The sequence below is a fragment of the Nannospalax galili genome, unplaced genomic scaffold (assembly GCF_000622305.1).
Source record: "Nannospalax galili isolate Female #2095 unplaced genomic scaffold, S.galili_v1.0 scaffold342, whole genome shotgun sequence".
Taxonomy (NCBI): Eukaryota; Metazoa; Chordata; class Mammalia; order Rodentia; family Spalacidae; genus Nannospalax; species Nannospalax galili.
In genome coordinates, this window is record NW_008349359.1 from 2,725,502 (window position 1) to 2,738,653 (window position 13,152).

At 40.3% G+C, this 13,152-nt stretch overlaps 1 protein-coding gene across 1 annotated transcript in view; it reads right to left on the reverse strand.

Moving 5' to 3' along the window:
• Ubr1 (ubiquitin protein ligase E3 component n-recognin 1) overlaps positions 1-13,152 on the reverse strand; it is a gene marked incomplete in the record, with an annotated part of 168,776 nt that overhangs the window by 20,974 nt on the left and 134,650 nt on the right. Inside the window, 5 exon segments of the mRNA XM_008846839.3 lie at positions 545-678; positions 2,835-2,922; positions 4,915-5,065; positions 6,332-6,399; positions 11,071-11,167. Coding sequence (XP_008845061.1) covers positions 545-678; positions 2,835-2,922; positions 4,915-5,065; positions 6,332-6,399; positions 11,071-11,167 — 538 coding nt within the window.

Genomic DNA, 13,152 nt, shown 5'->3' on the forward strand with positions numbered 1-13,152 from the left:
ACTTTTTTATGTGTATGTGTATTGCCTGCATGTACGTAGGTGCACCCATGCCGTGCAATGCCCGTGGAGGTCAGCAGAGGCCGCTGGATCCCCTGGAACTGGAGTTATGGACAGTTGTTAGCTGCCATGTGGGTTCTGGGATTCAAACCCGGGTCTTCTGCAAGAGGAATCAGTGATCTTAACCACTAAGCCATCTCTTCAGCCCTGCATCCAGCTTTTTATGTGGAGTCTGGAGATTGAACTCAGGTCATTGGGATTGGCTAGCACTTTTACCTTCTAGGCCATCTCTCCAGACCCCTCCTCCCCCCCACAACATTAACTAAACATACACAGGAGCCAAGAGCAGGATTTGCAGAATGAAAGTAAACTGGTTTCTGGGGTCATCTTTACTGTATACCTGGGCAGGGCACATGAGTTCACAGTGAACACAGATGATGGGTGGAGCAAAGAAGTGATTTCACTTGCTCTGTCCCTGTCTTGAGCTTGAAGATAAGAACTATGAAGCCAAGTCTCCATTTTCTACTCTGATTTCATTCTTACTTACTGGTAAGCAGCTCCTCAGGTGGAATTACCCCAAGTAAATAGTGAAAAAACAACGCAGCACAACGAAGGTAAGGGGTGATGCCATTCTTCAATGACACCCACAAATACCAGCCAGGAATGCCAAACCCAATGAAGCTAAAAGACAGTAATTTCAGAATAGAAAAGAATATTTACCAGACTGATACTAGATTTGAAACATATTCCATCAAAATTACTTGTAATTTATTCCCACTTATTTCTAAACATAGAAAAGAAAACAGTTAGATAGCTTCAATGAACACGGCAAGCACTCTGCAATGGGCTGAATATCTACCCTTTACCATGGAGACTTTTTTTTTGGGACAGGGTCTTGCTATATAGTCTTGGCTGACCTGGAACTTGCTATGTTAAACAGGCTAGCCTTAAAACAGAGATATGCCTGTTTCTGCCTCCCAAGCACCAGGATTAAAGCTGTGCACTACCACACCTAGGTCCCATGTATACTTAAAAAATTTAAAAAAAGTTTATGTGTATGAGTGTTTGCCTGAATGTATGCAGGTGTACTACGTGCATGCAGTGCCCACAGAGGCTATAAGAAGGCTTCAGAAGCCCTGGAACTGGAGTTACAGGCAGCTGTGAGCAGCCATGTACATGCTAGGAACTGAACCCAGGTCTTCTGTAAGAGCAGTATGTGGTCTATCCACCATCATCTTTCCAGCCTCCCATGTAGACTTTTATATATTTTACTTATTATATTTGTTTTATGTGTATGTGTGTATTGCCTGCATGTAGGTAAGTGCACCTGTGTCGTGCAATGCCCTCGGAGGACAGAAGAGGCTGTTGGATTCCCTGGGACTGGAGTTACGGACAGTTATTAGCTGCCATGTGGGCGCTGGGATTTGAACCCAGGTCTTCTGCAAGAACAGTGTTCATAACCGCTGAGCCATCTCTCCAGCCCCCCATGTAGACTTTTAAAAGCATAGAAATATCCCAGTGTCTGCATTAAAACTGACAGATGATCTGCAAGGTAATGAGCCTTTGTATATAACACTGTAATGGTACAATTAAAAGAGTGAACCCTAATGTAAACTATGGAATTCAACTAATAATGGTATTTCAACATTACTTTATCAGTTTTAACAGATGTACCATTAATACTACAAAATGTGGGAAGGATAAAAGGAAGCATTTTATACTCTTCTCAATTTTTCCATAAATTAAATTTTCTGTATAAGTTACATATAGCTATATACTATATGTATAGAAAATATAAGTGCAGGCGGGCATGGTGGTACACACCTTTACTCTTAGCACTTGGCAGGCAGAGGTAGGTGGACCTCTGTGAGTTCAAGGCCAGTGAGGGCTACAGAGATGTGTCAAAAATAAAAAAAAATTAAAAAAAGGAAAAATATTTCCCATGCTACTAATAAAAGATTGAAACCTTCTAACTAGTTATGTACATTAGCTGTATGATTACTACAATAAGGCAATTTGTTTTCTGCTTTTATTTAAATTATCAACACTGCCAACTGTTTAAATGTCGCCATATCTTGCCTATATTCTAAAAACAGTTATCAAGAGCAAAAATGTTTTGAATTTGTCTGAGTCATGAAACAGTGAGTAGCTGTTACCCTAATCTACCTTCATTTCGGTAAAAACCATCAAAGTAAGTTTTCTTCACTATAAGCCTATCCCTATGGCAAAAACTTTACAAAAACTCTTAGTTTTTAAAAAATTTTATTTATTTATTTATTTTAATTTTTTATGTGTATGGTGTATTGCCTGCATGTAGGTAAGTGCACCCATGTCATGCAATGCCCATGGAGGTCAGAAGAGGCTGTCGGATCCCCTGGGACTGGAGTTATGGACAGTTGTTAGTTGCCATGTTGGTGCTGGGGTTTGAACCCGGGTCTTCTGCAACAACAACCAGTGTTCTTAACTACTGAGCCATCTCTTCAGCCCCTAGTTTTTTAAAATTTTTATTTATTATTCTTATTTTATGTGTATGAGTGTATTGCCCACGTGTGTGTAAGTGTACCAGTGTCATGCAATGTCTGTAGTCAGATGACAGCAATGATCTCCCAGAACTGGAATCATGGAGGGTTGTTAGTTGTCATGTGGGTGCTGGGAATCAAACCTGGGTCCTCTGCAAGAGCAGCTAGTGCTTTTAACTGAACCATCTCTAGCCCCTACTTATCTAGTTTTAAAACAAGAATTAAAATGGTTGAGAGGTATATTGCCAAATTCCTGAACAATACATGGAATTATTAAAACAGCACTGAAGCAGACTGGACCAATGGCCTGCTACTTACCTGTTTGTAAGCTGTGAAACTTCTGCAAAGAAAGAGGATGCAGCCCGAGCTTCTTCACTGTCTTCTTCAACCTGAGCAAGGGGGAGGCCTAAAAAAAGAAATTTGCAAGATGAATTTAAGAATTTGCTATCTATTCTATAAGTTAAACCTCGAGGTCATGATCTTAAAACTTCCTATAACTGCCAACTTTGCCCCTTATATTAAGCCTCTGGGCAAGTCACTTAAGTGCTCTGAGCTTCAAGTTTACTGTATGAAAATGGAGGTAAAAATGTTCACCTTAGCTGGGCATGGTGGTGCAGGCGGATCTCTATGAGATGGAAGCCAGCCTGGTCCACATAGGCTACAGGTGTATAGTACTGTGCCTGCTACTCATTTTAAAGTATTTTCTTGGCTCCACTGTCAAAGATCAGGTGATCATATTTATATGGTCTAGTTCTGGGCTCTCAATTCTGTTCCATTGTTTTGGGTTTGTTTCTTCTTTTTTTAAACTAATGTGCCTAGGCTGGCCTTCAACTTCTCGGTTCAAGTGATCCTCCTGCTTCACTGTGCCAAGCAGATAGGCCTACAGGCATGTACCGCCATACCTGGCCAGAGAGTCCTAGAAGTGTTATTAAGCTGGACTAAAGAGTGAATGTATATGTAATTGTGTTACATTTTGTTCTAATGTAATTTTATCTGCCTTTAAATTATCTGAATTTTCAGTAGCCCTTATTGGTCAGTGCAATACAAAACCAGACCTCATTGGTGCGCTTTCTCTCTCTCTCTCTCTCTCTCTCTCTCTCTCTCTCTCTCTCCTTCCTTCCCTTCCTCTCCTCTGTGTGCGTGTAGGGGGAGTGGATGTGCACATGTATGTGTATATACCAGGAAGCTCAAGGATGATATCTTCTTGGTCAGGTATCTTCTTGATCAGGTATCTTCTTGGACTGGTCTTCACTTTACTGAGGCAGGCTGCTCACTGAATCTGGAGCTTACTGATCACAGCTAGGCTAGCTAGCTTGTTCCATTGATCCCACCTCTACCTCCTGAGTGTTGAGATTACAGGCAGCCTACCTTTTATGTGGGTTCTGGAGCTCTAAACCCTGGTCTTCATGCTTGCACAGCAAGCACTTTATTCACTGAGCCATCTCCCTAGCATTTCATTTGCTACTAATGACTAGACCCTAAAAGGGCATTTACGCTATAAGTTCATAATGTTGTATTATATTCATGTAACTCTAGTCATTAATTATTTTGTTTTGGTCTTTTTGAGACAGGGTCTCCCTGTAGCCCCAGCTGTCCTGGAACTCACTATGTAGACCAGGCTGGCCTTGAACTCACAGAGATCCGCCTGCCTCTGCCTCCCAAGTGCTGAGATTAAAGGTGTGCACCACCATGCCCGGCTCTAGTTGTTAATTTTTAAAAAACATTTAATGAGCACTTATTGAGTAGAACAAAGGTTGCCAGACAGTTGAGGCTAAGAGGAAAGACTTTCAAATCTGTTCGGTCTCTATAATCAATAATTAAATTAACAGAATAAAAGGAGAAGCAGGGAAAAGAGTGGAAAGAGGTAAAGCTATAAATTACTATAAAATAAGACATGTCAGGTATGGTGGCATATGCCTTTAATCCCAGTACTAGGGAGGCAGAGACAGGTGGATCTTTGTGGGACTGAGGCTAGCCTGGTCTACACTGTAAGTGTAGGCCAGCTGGGGCTACAAGGAGACCCTGTCTCAAAAAAAAAAAAAAAAAAGATAACGTGTGAAAAATGCTACGAGGTTGATGTAGTGCTACCATTTTAGCTGGAAGAATGTTTTTCCAATGAAAGGTGGAAAGTATGTGAATAGGAATAAAACCATGGAGGGACCTTGAGAATGAAGAATTTAGAGGGGGGGGGGAGAGAGAAAGGCAGGTTCTAATGGCCTCTCTGAATGTCTGGGGAGTACCTAGAAATATGACAATCAAAAGCTTCAGTTAATTATCCCTTTCAGAGTTTATTCTACTTTTCCCTGCTTAAGTGATACCCGTTAAAAAGCATAATTAATTCCATGAATAAAGCACGAGCAAATGTTATTTCCAGTCAACACTCAGATGGGCGCCTTACCTGTGTCTACTGTAAGAAGAATCTGAAGCATATGAGCCATGGTGATCAAATGGAAGAGGTAAAGGTGGTTGTAGGAGGAACTAATTGACGAAGGCTGCAGATCAACAGTGTCATCCCAGTATAAGGATGGGAATGCTAATACAGCACCTACCTATGAAAGACAAATGGACAGTGACATAGGTAACATGATAGACCAACACAAATTCATCTCATAACTAAATGTAAAGGGTACCAAATGATTCGCTATTTTTTTTTTTAATTATCACCATACTTTCCCTAGTTATTCAACAGAATATCTTAGATTATAACATACCATAAATGGTGTACAAAGCCCATCACCAAACAGGTTATCTCTTTGCTGAGTCTACTTATTGTAGATATGTCTAGGTGGTGTTTTTCAACTGTGTGGTTCAGAAGAGTCAATAATATAAACATTGGGGGTGGGGGGGCACTCTGAAAAAACATTGATACATAAGCCTCAACCCAATCCAACAAAATCAGATTCTGAGATAAGGTCCAATAATCAGCATTCTTTTCAATGCTCTCCAGGAGATTCCAAAAGAGAGTCAGGGTCAACAATAGTTGTTAACTGTCCATGGGTGTTTTGAAGAAGCCTAGATGCACATATGGCCTGGTCTCTATACTAAATAATTAATGATTCCTATATAGCTCATGTGGTCACTCACTGCATGTAATCTAAACAAAAAAAGGGGGTGGAGAGGAAGCATAAAATAGAAATAGAAAAGGTTTGCTTGCACTTATACCAATGAGTAACCAACTATGACAAGACCAATTACAAATTGAAAATTAAATGTGCTTTCATTTTTAAAACGTTTTTGATGTCTCAGTGAAATCTATAAGCATTTATAAACAAAATGGCCAAGACACCAAAATTTATGGGTTGAAGATCAAAAGTTTATACTTTTGGGGCTGGAGAGATGGCTCAGTGGTTAAGAGCACTGGCTACTCTTGCAGAGGACACAGGTTCTGTTCTGTACCCACATGGTGGCTCACAACTGTCAGTAACTCCAGTTTTAGGCATTCTATGCCCTCTTCTGGCCTCTGTAGGCATTGCATGCATAGGTGTACTTATATGTTGGCAAAACACACACATAAAATAAAAACAAATAAATAAGCTGGCCATATAACGACAAATAAAAGCCGCCACCACGCCTTTACTCCCAGCACTCGGGGAGGCAGAGGCAGGTGGATCTCTGTGAGTTCAAGGCCAGCTTGGTCTACGTAGTGAGTTCCAGGATGGCTGGGGCTACAGGGAGACCCTGTCTCAAAAAGATCAAAAATAAATAAATAAAAAGAAAACAAAGTTTATACTCTTGAACAGAAACATGAATTTGAAAAGAAAAAGTCATACAAAACTATAAATTTGGTGACTTAAAAAAATTTATTGAACACTTACCAAAACATGAAATAGATCTACAGATAGAAGGCATGGTGTGTCTTCTGATTTTAGGTTGGGAAGAATAACTAAAAAAAAAGATAATGTAACTCAGTCAGTAAGGTAGCAGTATACTTGAATAAAATGTAAATTGGAAGCATCTAAAATGAAAATACAACAGGATTATAGAACACCTTTAAGATATGGGAACCATGATAAAAAGTAAGCTGAACGGAAAGCAAATAAACAAAAAACCAGAACAAGACAAAAAGAAATAAATAAAAGGCCAAGCATAGTGGAGCACTCGGGAGTCAGAGGTAAGTGGATCTCCTTAAGTGTGAGTCCAGCATGGTCTCTATAGTGAGTTCCAAGCTTGCCAGAGCCATACAGTGAGACCTTGTCTCAAAAAGAAAAAAAAAAAAAAAAAAAAAAAAAAAAAAACCCAAAAAAAAAAAAAAAAAAAAAAAAAAAAAAAAGTAACCTGAAATGGAAAAAAACAAAACACAACAAAACAAAGAAACCCCAAAACTAAAAAACAAAAACTACCAAAAAGCCTTACATATAAAGTTTGAAACATAGGATTTAGAAGGAAAGGTCAATGAACTATCATAACTGAAAGAGACATTGCTTAAGAAATATTTGCTGGGGCTCAGAGTGCATGCCACCATTCCACTATGCTGTATGTCAGCTCCAGAATTGTTTTTATAAAAGTTCTATCATTTTTTCCCCAGCAACCACACATTTCTAAATAGTCTGTGACACATACATAACATGTGACTAGATTTAGGGCGGGAAGAGGGAGAGTATGCAGGGAAGCAGTGTACAGGAAATGAGGACACAATCTTCCTTACAAAATTAGATAACAGAATACAGGGACTATTAATTGGGAGGACATGCAGAAAGCTCAAAAGCTATCTCATCTTTCTAATTTGTCAGTCTTTAAGGAAAAGCAAATCCCCAAGGCAGGGAAAGGGTGACAAGGAATTGAGATCAAGAAGTCAAGAGAACAGGGTTTTTTCTTTTTTTGTTGTGCAGGCCTTGCTATGGAGACTAGGTTGGCTTGGAACTAACAACATTCTGACTTCAACTTCTGAGTGCTGGGAGTATAGATGTGGGCTACCATGATTGGCTAGCAATAGCTTTGTATACATAAAAACAAGAAAATTAATTGTATATCAATACAGTTGTTATTTTCATGTATGCATGTTTGTGTGTGTATGTGCATGTAAAGGCCAGGCGTCAATCTACACAATGGGAGAAATTTTTTACTAGCAAGAGCTTAATAAATTGAATACATAAAGAACTGTAAAAATTAATCACCAAAACTGCCAATCATTAATGGGCTAATATATCAAAGAACCAGCTCTCAAAACAAGAAACATAAATGTTTATAAAGTACTCAACTTTTTTTTTTTTTTTTGGTCTTTTTGAGATAGGGTCTCCCTGTAGTCCCAGCTGCCCTCGAACTCACTATGTAGACGAGGCTGGTCTTGAACTCACAAAGATCCACCTGCCTTTGCCTCCTGAGTGCTGGGATTAAAGGTGTGCTCAACATCTCTAGCCATCAGGGAAAGACAAATTAAAAATACTTTGGAATTCCATTCTACACCAGTCAGAATGGCTATTAATAAAACAAAAGAATAAATACTGGCAAAGATGTAGAGAAAAGAAGAACTCTGTTCACCACTGGTAGGAGTATAAACTGGAGCAACCAATATTGAAATCAGTACGGAGACTTCTCAAATTTTAAATATAGGCTGGGCATGGTGTCGCAGGCCTTTAATCCCAGGCAGGCAGATCTCTGTGAGTACCAGGCCAGCCTGGTCTCCATAGCAAATCCAGGCCAGCTGGGACTACAGGGAAACCCTGTCTCAAAAAGACCAAAAAGAAAAAATAAATAAATAAAAAATAGAACTACCATATGGCCCAGCTACCCACTCCTAGGCATATATCCAAATACATATTTTTAAAATATTTTATTTATTATTATTATTATTATTGAGACAGGGTCTCTCTGTAGCCCCAGCTGTCCTGGAACTCACTATGTAGACCAGGTTGGCCTTGAACTCACAGAGATCGCCTGCCTCTGCCTCCCAAGTGCTGGGATTAAAGGCGTGTGCCACCATGCCCAGCTTATTTATTATTTTTATTTTTTGTGTATTGCCTGCATGTATGTGAGTGCACCTGTGTCGTGCAATGCCACAGAGGTCAGAAGAAGGCTTCGGATTCCCCTGGAACTGGAGTTAAGGACGGTTTGTAGCCACCATGTGGGTGCTGGGAATCGAACCCAGGTCCTCTGCAAGAGCAGTCAGTGCTACTAACCACTGAGCCATCTCTCCAGCCCCGGGACCTGAAGATTATTATGTGAGGTAACCCGGACCAAGAAAGACAAAAATCCTTGTTCTCCCTAAGATACAGTTCCTTTAGTTTTTGTTTTTGTTTTGTCTTTTTGAGACAGGGTCTCCCTGTAGCCCCAGCTGTCCTGGAACTCACTATGTAGACGAGGCTGGCCTTGAACTCAGAGAGATCCGCCTGCCTCTACCTCCCGATTGCTGGGATTAAAAGCGTGTGCCACCACACCCAGCGTTTTAGTTTTTAATACTTGTATATATGTCAGTGTGAGTGTAGGTACAAGCCATACAAGCCATGAAAATAGAAAGAGTTCCTAAGAAGGGAAAAAGGTCTTGAGGAAGGTCATGGTGGGTCGGGGTGGGGGAGTTGAACACATGTGTCAAAAAATCAGAAAGGGGACTACTGGGGGTAGAGGAGCACAGGACAGCAGGGGAGCACTAGTGGCTTGAGGAGAAGATGGGGGAGGAAGATGAATAAAAAGAAACTATATGTGAGAATGCCATAATGAATATACTGAGCATGGTGCGCCATGCCTGTAATCCCAGCATTGGGCAGATGGAGGCAGGAGGATCAGAAGTTTAAGGTCATCCTCAACTATACAACAAGTTTGAGGCCAGCCTGCACTATAAAACATTATTAGCGGGGCTGGAGAGATAGCTCGGCAGTTAAGAACACTGACTGTTCTTGCAGAAGACCGGGGCTCGAATCCCAGCACCCACATGGTAGCTAACAACTGTCTGTAACTCCAGTTCTAGGGGATCCGACACCCTCTTCTGTCCTCCAAGGGCATTGCATGACACGGTTGCACTTTCCTACATGCAGGCAATACATACACATAAAAATAATTAAAAAAAATTTTTTTTTGGTCTTTTTGAGACAGGGTCTCCCTGTAGCCCCAGCTGTCCTGGAACTCACTATGTAAACTAGGCTGGCCTTGAACTCACAGAGATGGGCCTGCCTATGCCTCCGGAGTGCTGGGATTAAAGGCGTGTGCCACCACGCCTGGCAAATAAAATATTTTTTAAAAAGACCTCATCAACAACAAAAAACGGACTTACTTTGTAAGCTAATTAAAAACCAAAACACAAACAATACTATATGAGAGAGCTGAGGATATAGCCTAGAGGTATAGTAATGCTTTTCTAGAAAGGGTCTGGGTTCAATACTAGCAACACCAAAACCAAACAAAATGATTGTGGAGGTTAGTAAGGAATAATGCTGGTCTGGAGAGATGACTAGTGGATAAAAGCACTTGCTGCTCTTGTGGAGGACCCAGGTTCAGTTCAGTTCAGCACCCACATGGCAGCTCACAACTGATTGTAACTCCAGTTTTAAGGTGTCTGACATCCTCTTCTGGTCTCTGAGGGCATCATGCACACATGTGGTATACATACATACATGAAAGCAAACATTCTTAAAATAAATCTTTCAAAAAACAAATAAGGAGGAATGTTACTTGCCTCAAAAAATTTTCCAAGGTAAAGGAGCTGCTTATGTACTTCTAGTTAGTTGAACTATAAGAAAACTATTCCTGGCTTTTCAAAAGGGTTGAAATCCCTTTACAAACAGCACCATTTAAGGTTGGCTTGTTTGGAATTAGAGGAGTAGTGGACTTTATTTGGAAATGCAAATCACCAAATGAAAGTAAAATCATTATGCTGTAATATAAATTCCCATCCTTTTCATTTTCATACTGAGAACACCATGAGTTCTAGGTAAATCTCTAGCTTGTTAGAATGTAAGAAAATCAGCTGTCAGAACTTGTCTCTCATAGGAAATAGCACATGCCTTGGGTTCTAAGATTACTACACTGAGATTTCTATTATTTTATATGACAAAATTTAACATCTAAATAATCATCCAAGTCATCTCTGCCTTTTCAAACTAGATTGGGGATGCATGGATTTTAGTAGCTATGGGTATTGGTTTAATAATCTACACGAGCAGAAGGAATATAAATTGAATATATTTGAGGATGGCTGATTTTTAAAATAACATTGTGGGGCTGGAGAGATGGCTCAGTGGTTAAGAACATTGGTTGTTCTTGCAGAAGACCAGGGTTCAAATCCCAGCACCCACATGGCAGCTAACAACTGTCTGTAACTCCAGTCCCAGGGGATCCGACAGCCTCTTCTGACCTCTGGGGGCATTGCAGGACACGGGTGCACTTACCTACATGCAGGCAATACATGCATACACATAAAATTAAAAATAAAACAAAAAACATTGCAACTATTACAGGGGCAGTGGTATATAAACTCATTTTGGGGAAGCCTGCTTCATGTGGTTGGATTTCATCAGTGAGTCTAAATCAGTATTGCATGCCATTTCCTAATTGAAATATGTTTCAATAATTGCAAAGAAAAATACATGCAAATAGTAATAAAATAATGAAGAGAAGATTCTACCTGACAGGAGACGAACCAGATGTTTCTGTATCAGGACCTGAGGACAGGTAATCCTCTGTGCAACTGCAAACTGCATTAGTGCTTTCAGGCCATTGTGCTAGATTACAAGAGAGGGAAGATGAAAAACTTAGATCATGACTGTAAACCAATTTTAGCCTATCAGAAATATAGACTCACTACATACTGTAAAACTATAATATTATTTTAAAAATATTTTAATTAAAAAAATTTATGAGTGTATTGTCTGAATGTGTTTAAGTGTACCCATGCTTTGCGGGGCTTGTGGAGCTCAGAAGAGGGCATTAGATCCTCTGGAACTGGAGCTACAAATGGTTTTAAGCTACCATGTGAGTGCTGGGACTTGAACCCAGGTCTTCTGCAAGAGTAGTCAGTGCTCTTAACTGCTGAGCCATCTTTCCAGTCCCAAATTACAATACTCTTAATATGAATATGTGAAACAGTTTTATAATATTATGACACTTGTGATTTTCCTGTTAAAAATATTGAAGTTAGCTGGGCATGGTGGTACACGCCTTTAATCCCAGCACTCAGGAGGCAAAGGCAGGCGGATCTCTGTGAGTTCAAGGCCAGCCTGGTCTCCATAATGAGTTCCAGGACAGCTGGGGCTACAGGGAGAGACCCTGTCTCAAAAAGACAAAAAAAAAAAATTGAGGTTATGTTATGATCATTTTTGTTTTCAGCTAAGTATTCATGTTTTCCAGACACAATTTCTTAAACATGGGGACTGATTTAGTCTACTGACTCCTGTGAAAATTTCCATTTCTAGAAATTCTAAAATGATGGTAATAAAACACTGACCCACTGAAATACATCTCTGTCCCAACAGCACGATGGGAACCACAGGGGGACTAGACTATGAATTTCTTGTGCTACCTGCTGGGAAAATAGGAGGGAAATGCCCAGAAAGGCAAGAACGGTCTAGAGAACATCCTGAGGTGGCCAATTTATTTCCACAGGGCTACCGAGCACACATATTTTAAAATATTTTATTTATTATTATTATTTTATGTGTATGTGTGTATTGCCTGCATGTAGGTAAGTGCACCCGTTTCGTGTAATGCCCGCAGAGGACAGAAGAGGTCTTTGGATCCCCTGGAACTGGAGTTACAGACAGTTGTTAGCTGCCATGTGGGTGCTGCGATTCGAACCTGGGTCTTCTGCAAGAACAGCCAGTGTTCTTAACTGCTGAGCCATCTCTCCAGCTCCGAGCACACATATTTTAAAAGCACAGTTATCTAGGTGCCTTTCATAATCCTTCAGGGAAGGACAAGGAAATAGGTAAGAATTTTTATTTTTTATTGTGTGTAGTGCTGAGGATCGAATCCTCATGTATGCTAGGTAAGTGCTAACACATCTTCTTGAGTATTTATTATTTGCCAGGGACGCCCATTCTTTTAAAAATTCTTTTTTTTTTGGTCTTTTTGAGACAGGGTCTCCCTGTAGCCCCAGCTGTCCTGGAACTCTCTACGTAGACCAGGCTGGCCTTGAACTCACACAGATTCGCATGCCTCTGCCTCCCAAGTGCTGGGTTTAAAGGTGTGCGCCACCACGTCTGGCCTAAAAATTTTTATTACATTTATTTAGTGTATGTGTGCACATGTGCCAAGACCCACATACAGAGGTCAGACAAACATTTGCCAGAGTTGGTTCTCTCCTTCCACCATGTAGGCTTTGGGGATCAAACTCTGTTTGTCAGGCTTGGCAGCAAGGGCCTCTACTCACTGAGATGTCACCCGCCTTGGGTGCCTACTCTTTATCTCATTATGAACATTTGTATAGAGCAAAGCCCTATTAAAAATCAACATTATAGGATGGTGAAACATCACCTCAGTGAGAGGGGAAATACAGGAGATGCCTGCTTTTGGATTTGACAATAAACAGAGGAGGGCAGGAATATTGAGCATCATCTACAATCTGTGAATTACATTTAACTACTGAGATGGAGTACATTTTATAATGCACATGTTGACCATTTGGTTTCCTGAAACTGCAGTATCCCCTATAGAGTTCTGCTGATCTTTACAGAAAAGGGAGTCAAGATTTTTTTTTTTTTTTTTTTGG